Raw genomic sequence first — 15,801 nt, 5'->3', positions numbered from 1 at the left:
CTCTAAAAACCCTCTGCAGTGCATACTCTTCCCTCTAAAAACCCTCTGCAGTGCATACTCTTCTCTCTAGAGAGCATCGCAGCAGATAACCCAGGGGTTTGGGTTCTGATGGGAAGGTGAATGGGCTGGAAACTTGTGCTCTTTCTTTCTTTTTCTTTCTTTCTTTCTTTCTTTCTTTCTTTCTTTCTTTCTTTCTTTCTTTCTTTCTTTCTTTCTTAATTTATTTACATTTCAAGTGTTATCCCCTTTCCTGGTTTCTCTTCTGAAAACCCTGTATCCCCTCCCCTCCCCGCACCCCTCCCCATTCTCCTCCCCACACCCCTCCCCCAACCCACCCAAGAGTGAGTGCCCTTTCATTCTGTACTCTTAAAGGTGAAATGACTTATTTCTTCATTTTATTGTTATATCTCCTAATACCTAACTTGGGAGAGGATCTCGACCAATGTGGTTTGAGATTATTTTTACACAATTAAAAATTAACATCTTTCCTATAACTCATGTGAGAAAATGGATACTTGCATATCAAAGGAGCTTCTAAATGGAATCTCTAATTCTGTGAACTTAGATGTGTTCCTTTAATATAGAACATGTGTCTGTAATATCTCACATAAAGTAGAGTTTAATATTTTAATCCTTATTATTGCTTATGGACATTCACAGGTGTGTGTGTGTGTGTGTGTGTGTGTGTGTGTGTGTGTGTGTGTAGGTTTGGGGATTAAACTCAGTCCTCCAGGTTTGCTCAGCAAGCAACTTCATGTGCTAAACAATCTTTCTAGTCCTAGTTTTTAGTATTTTTAATTACATAAAACTATGAGCAGATATTTTTTTAATTAATTGAGACATTAAAACCTTGTCCCTGCAACGTCTGCCATTTCCAGATCCTTAAATAGTCCAGTGTCAGTGCTTGGTGGTAAATATACACAGCCACAGGGAATGGATTACAAGGGTTCCGTGGTCGAAGCATCCCCTCAAGATACCTTTTCTATCTCATGTAAGTTTGCAGGCCCAGTTTTAATTTTTACAACCCTAAATCCTTGAAGAAAGAAACATCACCTCAATTAAGAGCCACCTTAAATAAAAACTCAACAATTGTCCCCCAGCAGGTTGATTTGTGAGACTGTGAGATAGATTTAGTCAATGAATGGTTAGAAATAGAAAGCTCCCTCTCCTACTCCACCACCATGGGTAAAGAGACACCTGTGGATGATGGTGGTGCTCTTACATCAGTCAGGGGCAGAGCAGATGTCTTTGTTCATCCTAGTTTAATCCTTGTCTTGGTGGTCAAAGCAATGCCCAAGACTCATAAAAATCAAATCAAATCCAGGCAGCACAGTGTGAGAAGAGAGACAGAGACCTGTACACTGGACTACCGTGCTACCCACAGACCTACATTCCATTGTGTGATACAGGCAGGGCATAGACCCCTGCTTGCTGACACATCATGTACCACAGATGGAGGAGGTTACCCGGGGGCCTGCCAGCTACACACCTCAGCCTGCAGTGGGAGCCACCACAATGTGCGAGTGTGTGATGGTCAGAGGTGAGAGATAAAGAAGTGGAACAACTTGAGCGTCATGAAGACAGGTGGAACTGGAAACTTGAGGGTGGAGAGGAGTAGCCTGTTGTCAGCTGACAGCCCCGCCACCAGGGGCCATGATTAGGTCCCAGCCAGAGCTGCCTCTGAGAATCCATGGCTACACAGCAACAGGGGCCGCGGGTCTGTAATAATGTCTGAGGCTCATACATGGAAATGTATGAAGGTCTAACATGGAAATGTCTCTGGTTAGGACAGCTGACAGGGATCACGTGGATATCTAGGGACTGTACATAAATGGCCCTGCCCCTCACAGCAGGTCTCTGGAGAGCTGGCCCCATCTCTCACAAGCTGAGCACTCTGGCTAGTGGGCCCTGCACTTTACCTGAACAACACAGTAGAGTTGTTCCTGGTGGCAAGGGTGTGGTTAAGTCAGCCCTAGGGGTATAAAAACAGAAGAGCTGACCTCACTTTCCTTTCCCAGATACCCTGCAGTAGCCATGGAGAGCCGGCTCTGTCGTCATGAAAGCAGGAGAGCTAGTGCTCTCCCCTCATTGGCTGTAACACTCAGAAGAGCAGGCCTTGCACTTCCCCTGTGCAACAGAGTAGAGGTCGCCTTGATGGCCAAGGCACGCGTGAGCCAGCCCCAAGGGTGGCCCAGCTCTTCACAGGCTGGAAAACTTGGGAGAATGGGCACTGCGGCTTGCATCTCAACTGGGCAGCACAGTAGAGCTGGCTCTTAGAGGCATCGGTACTGGTGAGCCAGCCCCAAGGGCATGTGAGCAGAAGAGCTGACCCTGTCACTTGCTTATGGCAGCATTGGGTGGCCTAGACAGAGCAGTGCTGGAGAGCTCGCCCTGGTGGTACCAATAAAGGAGAGCCAGAGGTTTGACCAGCTCAGCTACTACCCAGGCCCAGATCCAGGGCTCTGAGTTTGCCCACCCCAAAAATCTGTATCATCTATGGATGGTTGGGATGCATGAAAAGATCAGGCCTGTTATTCCAAAGCTGCAGGATCCCCATGGCAACAACAGGATAATGGGGAGGAGTCCCAGTGAGGATTCAATACTGACGGTGTCACAGACTCCAGAGATCTGGAATCAGACAAGTGACTCATAGCAATGAACATTTGCATGTGAAGATGTGTGGTTAGAATTGTGGGACACATTGTGACATATTACAGCTTCCACCATAATGTTTTCCATGCTTTGATTGTTTTGTTGTTGTTGTTGTTGGTGGTGGTGGTGGTGGTGGTGGTGGTGGAATGTGTGTGTGTGTGTGTGTGTGTGTGTGTGATTTTGAGGACGATGGGCAGATATGAGGGGACAGGGAGATGTGCCAATGAGTGAGACACTGGTACATGATGTGAAACTCATAAAGAATCAATAAAAGGTTAAAAAAAGAAATAGACTGAAATATTCATGTAATAAAAAACAACACCATAATCATAATATACTTAATTATGAGTACTTATATTTATTATACCAATCATTTGTAACCTAGTATCCTGGTATATAAGGGATGATGCAGGAGATGATGTTTCTATTCTTTCATACATATTTAATTACCATAATAATCTCATAAGTGTAATAGTCTTATTTATGCCTGAAAAAAGTTTCCAAATAGTATTACATGAATCTTACTGTCATTCTTCAAGTCAATAATACTAAGGTGTTGATGTGGAAACACATAACCAGAGGTCTACAGAGATAACTCCATTGTGCTTTTGAGGTAAGTTCCACCATTTGTGTCAGGTTGATAGATAAATGAGACAGGATAAAGAGGGCTGATCTCAAGATGACCAAGAGTTGATGTGAAATTTTCATTTGCTTTCTAGTTACCACTGTGACTGCACAGGTAGTGGATTCACAGGGATGCACTGTGAGTCCTTGATTCCTCTTTGTTGGTCAAAGCCTTGTCACAACAATGCGACATGTGAAGACACTATTGACAGCTATATTTGTCACTGCTGGCCTGGTAAGTGACAAATACATTATCGGGTTTTTGTTTTTTTGGATTGTTTTTGTTTTGTTTTGTTTTTTGTTTTCATTTTTACTTACAATAGAAACAAATTGCTCATAGAAAGCAAAGTGAAAATTGTTGTCATTAAAGGCATTAAGCCAACACTTTCTTCAGCTTTACTCATTGAGTGGCACTCGTCATTGTCTACATAGTATTGATATTATACTATACACTGTGTAAGATGTACCAGTAATGACTGGAACCCTCTAGGTTCAGAAACATGACAGTGGAAGCCTTATTCCACATAGTTTTCCTGAAGAAACATTCTCTGGGATTGTTTTCATCATCTACCTATTTCCCAGACACCAGAAATAAATAAAAGCAATGTGATAACCTTTTAAGAGTTGGTCTTGTAATTCATGAAGTTAGTCAAGCTTATAATTATGCTGCCCAGACAATGTTATCAAATGCTCCCCCCAATATATAAAGAATACAATGGACATTCTTATAAGATCAACAAGAATATAGGTTAAGTATATAAAACTATACTGAAATTAACATATACCTAGAGAGTAAAGATGTTACAAGAACCATCAGAAAGCAGTTGGTAGTACTTAAGAAATATTTTTTTGATACCCTCCCTCCAATTACTCCAATATTATTGGTAATTGGAAAATATTTTATTAATTCTGGACAACAACTTGATGTATTTTTAAATTTAATTTTCTTAATAAGATTTTGTTAATAGAAATGGCAACTATAGTATTTTCCCTCTGTTCTCTTTTAATCCACTAAGAAAAAATGAAAACTTATGAATACTGCATATTGTATCAAATAGACTGTGTATCTACCACTGTTTCCTCTGATTTTTATTCTTGTCAAAAAAAAAAAAAAAAAAGAGTTAACCCTGTATTGGAAAGCAGTCATGAGACGAACCAATCCAGTAAGTAATAGATTCCGGATAAGAATGTTCATTGTCTAGGGAATTTGAATAATACTTTTGATCAATGTACAAAAAGGAGTTTGGAATTCCCTGGTTTGCAAATTTCAGTATGCTATGTTTTCCTGTTTCAGAAAATGAATTGGAGATGCCTGCTGTCCTCTGGTATTTGTTATGCTATCAAATACTGGTTTAATAAAAACTATAACATCCTATATGCTCATCACAAGAAATTCAGTGTGGATGACCCATTTAAAAGTAACTGGGAGTCAAAAGGGCATATCTAATTCTGACAGAAGTATAGTATGCTAAAATAGAAGTTGGGTACATTAAGAAGTTAACATGAAATTATATTAAAGAAAATATTGCCATTTAGAAACTATAATTGAACATATATTATAAATGGGCTGACTCAGAGACCTTTGACAAGTTAGACAGCTGCTCCTCAGACTGATAGTTCACTCATCAAAAAGGCGTTGACATAGTGTTCACCCCCTTGAGCTGTTTTAGGAAAAAAATCCAGAAATGAAATGTACAAATCTTAGCTCAGCTTAGAACGTAGAGATCATTCAACAAACACTAACTAGTTAGTAAAATTGGGTTGATCACTCTATGCCTTATGATTAGCACCAAGCAGCATGCTATTTATCTTAGGAAGAAAGCAAGGGAGGGAAAGGGGAATGGAAAGGAAAGAAGGAGAATTGTTGTAGGCACACATAGAGGGGGCCTTGTCCCACCATAGAACTTTGGGTGAACGTTGAAGACCGTTTGACTGTGTTGTCTGGTGGTGGGGAAATGAGGACGGGGAGAACAGCCACCTGAGCTCAGAGACACTTGTGTACACTGCAAACATGGGTCAGGGAAGTCACATACCCTGGCCTGTTGATTTACAAAGAGTTCCCTTACTGCTTAGTGTAAGCTAGTTGAGTGAAATAAAACTAAAGAAGTGAGAGATTTTGAAATAGAACCGAGTAACTTGCCAGAACTAAGACATCAGTGGTAGGACACGGATGAGAGGATGAGCTGCTCTTACGGCTTGAATATAAAATGTTCTCCACAGCACAAAATCAGGGAGCCATTTCAAAGGTGGGGCCCAGCTGGCAGAAGTGGGGCACTAGAAGTAGCTCTTTGAAGATTATTTCTAACTTCTAGTCCTTCCCACTACACGTTTCTGCCACCTCTGAGTGAGCCATTTCCCCCCATGCCTTCCCTACTGTGACGGTCTCGAGGATACAAAACTATTTGTTTGTCTGTTATGGTATTTTTTATCACATCTATGAAAAAATACCTAACAGTGGCCAGAAGAGTCATGTAAGAGGTACACTACACGGGTATATTTAGCACTAATCTGAATCCGGATATCTGTCTGAGATCGCTGTGTGGATGATGTGTTACCCTAGATAGAAAAGTAAGGATGCCTTTGTACCCTTGCTGACTGTTGTATATAATGAGATTCAGTGCTACAAACCACTTTATAAGTAGCAAAAAAACTATTGCTCTGATTGCAAAAACAGTCCTAAACAACACGTAGGCCAGAATCACGACTGCGTTTGTCTAAAGTCCTTATTTCAAAAGTAAATAATTTTGAGAAGTATCTCAAAACTTTATCACAGATGCTCAGATGGAATTGAATATGCAAACAACAAAATAAAACAAAACAAAACAAACAATCCACGTGCCCAGAGGATCTGATTCAGTCTCGTGGTGTTTCTTTGTACAGAGATTTATAGAGAAACTTGTTAAAAATATTGACCGTGGTCTTGACTGAAGGAGTCTATTTATATCTGGTTAAAGAGAACAGTAACTAAACTTCCCTCCAGAGCTTCAGTGGTGTGGACAGAACCGGCAAACACATAAATCAGGACTTCCCCCATGCTCCCGATTGAATGAGATAATGCACAAGCCGGAAAAGCAGGGAAGGATTTATTATAGTTCTAAATCTCTTCCTAACCTGCTGGTGTGTGAGTCTTGAGTCTTAGAACAGAAATAAAATTACAAACAGCCTGTGCATCTTTCTTTCTTAATTTCGCTCTTTCCTTCCTTCCTTCTCTCCTTCCTTCCTTCCTTCCTTCCTTCCTTCCTTCCTTCCTTCCTTCCTTCCTTCCTTTTTAAAGAAAGTCCACTATATCAAACAAATCCTGATACATAGCAACCTACTGTGAAGACTACTGTTTAGTAGTAGTTTATAAGTATGTAAGTATGAAGTGGGAGTGTTTTAAAAGCGGGCATCCTCATTGAAGACATATGAAGGGTTCTTTGGGGAGCTCACCATAAAGAACTGTGAGAACTCTATCTGACATGTCTCTTAGTTCCTTTATCCAATGCTTGAGTTTCTTCTTCAGATTGTTGAGAAAGGCCCCAAGGGTTACATAAAATAAATATATTATACTATGGTGCAAGAGGATTTATGCTGTGGTTATTATTTGAAATAGGATCCACTCTAGAGTTTATTAGGGTTACAAAATGAGCAATCATATTGTATTCTTATTACTGGCTCATTAATAGTTAATTCTCTAGTTATGCACTGAGCAGGTTTTAATTCAGTTGTTGTCATTTTAACCATTAATTAGTACTATTTATTCTCACTCAGTCATTGATTGAAGGTCAACTATTTATGTATTGCTGGGTAGTGAAGTGTTGAATAAAATACACACAGTCCTGTTTATGTGGAGCTGACAATCTGTTGAAGCCGGCAACTATACACGCAAATAAACACATCATTAAAAGTTGTCAAAAGAGCAATGGAAGAAAAAGACTGAGAAAACTGACAGGAAACCAAGGCATTCTATTGTGCTGTGATCCAAGTAAGAGAGAAAAGTGATGTGAGGTAAAGTCTGAAAACTGAAGAAGAGTTGGCCAAGAAAAGGTTTGGAAGAGAATTTCCCAGGAGGGGAGAGAACAGTTGTTCAGTCTGTGGGTAGGAAGCACCCTCAGGGAGGAAGAGTGGGCTGGGGTGGAAAGAACTCAACCAAGGGAGCTCTTAGGTCATATTAAGGATCTTGAATGCTATCCTATGTGAAAACAGGAAACCATTTTCATTATTTTAAACTTAAAAAAAAGGCTATGGTTTGATCTCCAAGTCTTGTGAGTTAGGGCTATGAATTTCACCTTAAAAATAAGTTTCTCAGTGCACTTAAGTCGACATTCCGGAGATTATTGGGTTGTAGGTCTGTGTCCCTTGAAAGACTCCCTGCATTTGTTGTACCAGCTTACAGAGTTGCTGATGCTATTCAGTGTCCGCCATCATAATGTCAGTGTCCCGATACATTTATGTTTTGGGCTTCACACTACATACAGCACAAGCAAACAAGATATTCCTCATAAATGGATAAAACATGAAAATGATAGAAAATATTTTGGGGACCAAATCTATTAACCTTGGGTGTAACTAGGGAAAATAACTAAAACAATATATTATAAGAAACTTAGATCTGGTGATGGCAGATTGCAAGCTTGTACAACCACTCTGGAAATCAGTCTGGCAGTTCCTCAGAAAATTGGACATAGTACTACCGGAGGACCCAGCAATACCTCTTCTGGGCATATACCCAGAAGATCTTCCAACTGGTAATAAGGACACATGCTCCACTATGTTCATAGCAGCTTTATTTATAATAGTCAGAAGCTGGAAAGAACCCAGATGTCCCTCAATAGAGGAATGGATACAGAAACTGTGGTACATTTACACAATGGAGTACTACTCAGCTATTAAAAACAATGAATTTATGAAATTCTTGGGCAAATGTCCAATAGACATTTAGGTCTACTTGTGGGTGATATGACAGTGGTGTACCTACCTTTGTGACATCTGTCAATCTTGGCTACAATGACAAACATGCATAACCTAAAACACAGAAGCTCCACTTTCAGGCCTCAATTTCAAGACTTTACTCAGACACTTACTATTTCACTGTATACCATGTTTCAACCTGTAAATGAATGCTTACACATTCCCACAGTTTGGGACCCCTAGTGATGAGGTCCCTAGTTAGATCTGTCATAGGAACTTAGAGTGAACAGGGAGAAAACACAGCAAGTCATGAAAGGTAACATGGGAAACAATTCATTTATATTAAAGCCCTACTTACACAATAAAGCCATATTTTTCTAGGTATATGTGTGTAAAGACATGGAAGCAGATTGCACAGGGAAATTTCTTTTGTGCTTGATATTTTAGTTTCTTATAAAATGGTAAGTTACTTATTTTTTTAAATTCTTAGCCATAATTAAATTACCTAGCTAAATCTAGGAAGCTATAAAATAATTTACTTCTGCATGCTGGGTGGTAACTTTGACCTTACTCTGACCTTTAAGGGAAATCTTAGGGTTTCTATTGGTGTGATGAAACAACATGATCAAGGCAACTTAGGGAATAAAGGGTTTCTTTTGTTTACATTTCCACATCTAGTTCATCACTAAAGGGACAATCTCTAACAGGGCACCAAACTGGAGGAAGAAACTGATGCAGAGACCGTGGTGGAAAACTGCTTACTTGCCTGCTCCATCCTCTATGATGTATCTAGTTTGCAGCAAATTGACATAAAACTAGCCAGCACAAATTGACCCCTTGTCAACTTGACATCCATACATGTCACTTGCCAAGAACCAGCCTCAGCTTGGAGAAGGGTTCTAAAACAAGGGGCATTTGAGAGCAGCGAAATAAAGAACTCAAAGTCAAATCAAGTGTTACAAGCTGATGGCTTATGTTCTGCTTGAGACAGCTTCCAGAAAGTTCTCTCTGTGTTCTCCTTTCTCTGGAGATCTCCAGATATCTCTTTGCTTCAGACAGTATTTTTGTAAATCTAAAACCTCTCTGGATTACTCATTTCTTGCAGATCAAAAGCCCAGTCTTTTATTTCCATAGCAACTCGGTCTTTATTCCAGGTTTCTTTTTGATTATTCCATGAATCAACACCCCATGACACCAGCCCCTTGATTCTTAGAAAGAGAGAGAAAGTATAAGCACGGACAATAAGATAGCTGGGTGGGAGCCTGTCCTGAAATTACCATTCCTACCACGTCTGGGCCTGGACCTAAACTCCCTCTCTTCTAGGCTGACCTTGAATTCAGAAATCTGCCTGCCTTTTGTTTGCCTGTCTTTGTAACTTTATGACAAGTTGGCTCATAGTGTAGCTGGCTCATAGTGCAGCTACCTCTGTTCCTTCAGATCTGTGAAGCAGTTCCTTATAAATTCATAAAGTATCCTTATATTTTGCATAGTTGGGAAAATATATATTTTCAAACTCATGTTTTCAGTGTTCTTTCTTAGAGCTTTAAGGGGTGTCCTAAAGGTCACAGCATTCTCCATTTTGCTGAGACATAGATAGTGGCCTCAGCTCCTGGTCTCTTGCTGTCTCTGATTATCATGGAGTCATTAACCTTAACAGAGAGGACATTCCTCACAGAAGGAATGTGAAAATATGTACATTTTTATAAAACAAACCTTTCACCCACAGCAGCTAACTACACTCATGGAGGCCCATACTCTGCTGGCTCTATTCAAGGGGAACAAGCCATGTCATGATGTCCCCTATATATGGCCAAGCAGGACATGGCAATCGCTGTTAAGCTATAACTTTTCCTTTCTTGTTCATCCTCAAGATTGCACATTAATATAAACATTATATGAAAACATTTTTACAAAGGTAAAAAGTCCTACAGTCTCTTTTTTTCCCAATTATTAATTAGGTATTTACTTCATTTACATTTCAAATGCTACCTCCAAAGTCCCCTATACCCTCCCCCCTCTGCTCCCCTATCCACCCACTCCCACATCTTGGCCCTGGTGTTCCCCCTACTGGGGCATATAAAGTTTACAAGACCAAGGGGCTGACTAGGCCATCTTCTGCTGCATATGCAGCTAGAGACACGAGCTCTGGGGGTACTGATTAGTTTATATTGTGGTTCCACCTATAGGGTTGCAGACCCCTTCAGTTCCTTGGGTATTTTCTCTAGCTCCTCCATTGGGGGCCCTGTGTTCCATCCTGTAGATGACTGTGAGCATGTTAAGACTCTATGGTTCTGTTTATCTGGGGCAGAAGAATCAGCTGTGGTTAACACGATACCAGACAAACGGCAGTAAAATCTTTCCTTTAGGGGGATAGTTGATACTTGGTAGCTGGAGCTGAGGATGCTGGATACTGAGTGGTATGCAGATGCTGTCTTCTCAGATATTCTCTTTAAAAGTTTCATTTTAAAAATGATAAATTGAAGTTAATGGTTTTCCATTTTATGCAATGTTCAGATTAAATCATACCTACCTTGAAATTCCACTTTATTTCAAGCCTTATAGGTTAAACATTTCTAAAAAATATTGACCAAAATCATACATTTTAAAAGAACTTATTATGTGTCCCTTATCCATTGCTACTAGAATCTGGTTCCATGTAGTATCCTCTTATTGGCTTCTCCCTGCTAGCTTTTTGAGGGTGGGCACCTTGCTAATTGGCACCAGCACAGTGGTCAGCCTCTTTTAAGACATGTGCCTGGCATTCCTGAGCTTTGACTCAGCAGCTTCTCTGAACTTTTATCCTGCAGGCTACACAGGTGCCCTGTGTGAGGCGGACATAAATGAATGCAGTAGCAACCCCTGCCAATTTGGGGGGCAGTGTGTTGAGCTGTCCTCAGAGGATCTATATGGAAACACTGCTGGCCTGCCTTCCTCCTTCAGCTACGTTGGAGCCTCGGGCTATGTATGTATCTGTCTGCCCGGATTCACAGGTGAGGCGAACGAAACGGGAAATGACTCCCCGTGTTTTATAGCAGAGAATGGGTAATTAGAAGGAAAACCTGTGCTGTTTAAACTCTGATGCCATGGCACAAAGGGTCCCCCTTGTGGGCATGAGAAATAACTTGGACCACATGTAACTCCTTAGCTCATAGGGAAAATGTAAAGAATGGGGATGGAAATGGATAAAACAGGACACATTTTATTGAGAATTGCTGTCCACCTCAATGTCTTCAGCCTAGAAGTAAATGCTATCAGTAATTTCATGTGACCAAATTTGAGAATGTTCAGTCTTATGGTTTATTCACATTTGCTAGAAATGTTATTATAGTTATGAATATGTGCATGAAGTACAATAATCTAGTTTCAAATAATCTTGCTAAACTGTTCTACAGCTAAAGTCAATGAAAACATCAAATTTCAGTGGCTTTTCTTCCTTTTGAAGCACCGTCTCTAAACCCGAAGGTTCTTACATGTCTATTTTCCACCGAAAAGAGGCATTTGTATCAAGTGTGTGCTCTGAAATTTCCAGAATTTTGAAACATCCCCTCAAATTGTTAATAAGTAGTAATTTATCCACAACTGCTAGATATCAAAGAGAAAGGTAATCACAATCCAGTCTTCTACCCTATCTTTTTCTCTATAGATTAAACACGTACTTCAGGAAATACTCTAGTTGTTGCTGAGAATGTCTAGGAAAAGCTAACAATGAGAAAAGACCTATGATTCCCCTGATTTTCCTATTTCCTATTTGAAGATAATAGACTTTGATTTGCTATGTTTTTGTCTAGTTCCTGTAGACTCTTTGTCTGGAGGCAGCATCAGGATAAAACATATAAGCTCTGACCAGATGTTAACATACCTATTTTTGTTGTGCCACGAAGCATTTGTGAACCTGATGTAATCACATTAGGGTCTCTTTATCACAAACTAGAGTTTGGGTTTACTCACTGCTTGCACGTAGGGCAGTTTAGTGAAGCGGCCCCAAACTCTCATCCGGACAAGGTTTTATAGGAACTGGAAATAAGTGAGGGGGTGTCCGTCCTGGCGAGCATCTAACTGAATGTCTGTTGTAAGTTGACAGGTGGGTGATCTGAAGCAAGACAGTATACAATCACAAGTGGTCTGAAAGTGCATCTGAAACAATCAGACCAATCTTTGATTAACTGTTGCTAGGAAGTAGCTAGGGGGTAACTCTGGCCAAGGACAAGCTGTGATGTCTGTCCTTCCTGGTACGTGGGTGCAGTGGGTTCAGCTGTGGGCCAAGTTCTCAAGCTTTTTTTTCTTTTCTTTTCTTTTCTTTTCTTTTCTTTTCTTTTCTTTTCTTTTCTTTTCTTTTCTTTTCTTTTCTTTTCTTTTAAGACAGAGGCCATTTCCAAGATGGAATAAGTTTGGCCTTTCACTCTTACCTTAATTTTTAGATTAATCTTGTAATGTGTCTTATTTTCTAATCATGTTGACTTGTAGGAATCAATGTGAGCTGTGAACATGTAGGTTTGTCTGTAATATATTTGTGTAGTTACCTCACCCTTAAGAATATTTCATTATCCCATTTCTATTTCATACTCTTATCTCCTTTTCTTCTTTTGAAGTTATTTGAATTGGGTATATTGATGCATTGTATACAGCTACTTTGCATTTTTCTGGAAAAAGAGTGGAGATTATATTCCAGTATCCCCAAATATTAAGTTTGGGATTATACAAAGGAGATTCGATCAAAGTGAGAAGCCATTGTTGTTGTTCTTTGCCAGAAAACAATATGGCTGTTCAACAAGAGGTATAATGTTACAGAAAAGTCAGAATTGATGGAAAGCTGACAAGAATGACCATGTTAGTTAAAACACCTGCCTATGGCTTAATGAATTAGTGTTTTTGTTTATGTGAAATTCCAAAACTGTGTTCCTGTCATCAACCTTCACCCAGTGATGATTCAATGATAAAGCTATCACACTCTTCCGCACTTCCCTCGAGGAACCCCTTCGTACTTCCTGTAGCAATGTGTAAGTGATTGATTTCCTCAGATTTCATTAGTCTTGGCACTCCCTGTGTTGCTGAGTAAGATTTCCCATGTATATCCACTAGGTCTCACTGAATGTGTTACCCACGTATTCTGTGCCTTTACCAATTTTCTGTCTGGGCAGCCTCCTATTCACTTAGAAAAGAGACTTGAAATCCCTGCCTACAGTGTCAGACTCATTTCTTCTTTCTGCTCTATCAAGTTTTGGTTTATGTATTTTTCAGGCTCTGTTGTTTGCTGCACATTTTACAGTTATTGTATCTCCCCAGGGGTTGATCCTTCTGCCATTATACAATAACCCTGACTCTGTATGAATTTACTTTGACATCTACTTTATGTAATGTTACTGTAACCACCCTGAAATTTTACAAGTTAGGTTTCCATGTCATATCTTTCCCTTTCTCTTCTATCCTTCACCTACCTGTGCCACTGAATTTGTGGTTCATTGTAAACAGCACATTAAACAGCATATTATTGAGTTGACTTTAAATTTTTATTCTGCTAATCTTTGTCTTGTGTATTTAGATAATTTTACTTTTTTCTGTATTAGAGATAATCCATTCTTTGCTTTCTGTTTGATTAATGGTTTTATTCATAAGTTCCTGTGAGTTACTTGGCTCATTTTTAAGAGTCTATCTTGATTTTATTTATCATATGTCATATAAATTTCATAGTGGTCATTTTGTGGTTGTCTTACCTATCTTCCACCACTCTATGGTGAAGTATATAAACTTGACATCTACTAGGCCTCCCTTTAGGGCATCATTGTTTTGAAGATCAGATGATGTGATTTTTATTATAATGACTAATGTGATTTTTGAAAAAATATTATTACCTATATTTTGCTATATAGTATTTTCTTTCATCCTATGGTCTCATTTTTTTCATTTTCTTTCTGCTCATTAAAGAGCTTCTAATTTTAAGGTTGACTCAGAGTTAGCAATGACTTCTTTTATTTTTCTTGTCTGAGAAATAACATATTGTCCACTCATCCTAGAAGGAGAGTTTTGCTAAATATAGAACTTGTTTATGGCAGTTAATTTTATTTAGAACTGTATGCTACATTCCTCTGTACTCCATGGTTTCCTTTCAATATCATGCTTTCTCATTTATTTTTTTTCAGAAGTTTTTTTTTTTTTACATGTATACAGTGTATTTCGATCATATTGATCCTCCCATTCCAATTCTTCCTGGAGCCCTTTCCCAACAGGTCCCAGCTGATTTTATGCCCTGACCCTCTTAAATCACTGAGTAAATTAACACTGCCCATATGCACCTTGGTATGAAGCTACCAACTTAAGCATGTTTATTCAACCAGAGGCCTTGCTCCTAAGAAAAACTGACTCTTTCTACTAGCAGCCATAGGTTGTCAATAGCTCTTCAGCAAGGAATTGGGGCTCACTACTCCTTGTCCATCAACGCTATGTTGTTAACCGGCTTGGTTATCTGCAAGTCTTGTTCAGATGACCACAACTCTGGTGCATTCATGAGTGACACAATCTTTTCTTATCCAGAAGATAGAATTTCACCCCAGTCTACCTCTGAGTCTAATCTTTCTGTCCCCTCCTTTGTGAAATTCCCAGAGTCTTGGGGGTAGAGTGAGTGACATGCATGTCTCATTTGGCTCAGACTATTGAATTGATGCTTGTTTACACATTGATGACTTGTGAATATCTGTATTCCTTACCCTCCACCACAGAAAGAAGATTATCAGATGCGGACTAATAGCCATGTTATTGTGTCGCTATAGTTTAGAGCGATACATATTTTGAAGATACTTTGCTGTTGTATGCATTTAGCAAAATGGCAGCAGTAGGCTCACCCTGGAGCCTGTAATTCCCCAAGTAAGAATTCTTGTCCAGAAGTACAGTGCTAAACATGACGTCTATGAATAGGCCTTAAGTCTTAAATCAGGAATCAATTACTTACCTTCATCACATTTATGCCATTATTTTACCCATTGCCTTATCTTGCCAGGCTGTTCAACATAGCTTACAAAGTTTGCAGCTGTGTAAGATTGCTGATGACTATTTTTCCCTCAGCAGCTTACATAGTACCTTCCTGAACTATGAAAGCTAGCCAAAGGGCAGAAACTTCCATAACAGTACCAACTTTACTCTACACGTCATATGACCAAAGTGTGTAGTATCTTCTAATTCCAAAGGTGGAACTGGAGCCTCAACAGCACTGAGGAACAGGCAACCTGTGCACCTACCTGAGGCAGAGGTGAGATTCTGACCTGGACTGCTGCCCAGGGCCATGTCTGACTCCTTAGATTTGCTGCAGTTAGGATCTGTGTTGATGTCTGTAGCCCAGGTTACAAGTGGATGTCCATGGTCTGGACTGCCATCAAAGACCATGTGGACATCTGAGAGCAGTATATGCTGATCTGAGTGGCTTCTGCTGCCACCCAAGGCCACTAGGATATTCAAGCCCTGTCTGCTTCCAGAAACTGGGTCTGGGTCTGTGGTCAGTCCTATTGCAGTTGATGTCCCAGGCCATTTTACCACCAAAGGCTATACAGATGTCCCTGGTCTGGACTGCCACCTGAGGCATTGTGCTGAGGTGATCCTGTCCCTCATCTGGGCAGCACCACAGAGCTGACCCTGATGGCATGTGGG

The 15,801-nt window shown here is 39.9% G+C and overlaps 1 protein-coding gene across 2 annotated transcripts in view; it reads left to right on the top strand.

Moving 5' to 3' along the window:
* Crb1 (crumbs cell polarity complex component 1) overlaps window positions 1-15,801 on the top strand; it is a 171,646-nt gene that overhangs the window by 47,103 nt on the left and 108,742 nt on the right. The window contains exons 4-5 of one of the 2 annotated variants that reach the window (XM_021198249.1): window positions 3,372-3,511; window positions 10,974-11,156. In XM_021198249.1, the coding sequence (XP_021053908.1) occupies window positions 3,372-3,511; window positions 10,974-11,156 (323 nt within the window). The remainder of the gene's footprint in view (window positions 1-3,371; window positions 3,512-10,973; window positions 11,157-15,801) is intronic. The other variant, XM_021198250.1, reaches the window with a different exon arrangement.

This window comes from Mus pahari, chromosome 5 (assembly GCF_900095145.1).
Source record: "Mus pahari chromosome 5, PAHARI_EIJ_v1.1, whole genome shotgun sequence".
Taxonomy (NCBI): Eukaryota; Metazoa; Chordata; class Mammalia; order Rodentia; family Muridae; genus Mus; species Mus pahari.
This window is presented reverse-complemented; position numbering and strand designations above follow the sequence as displayed.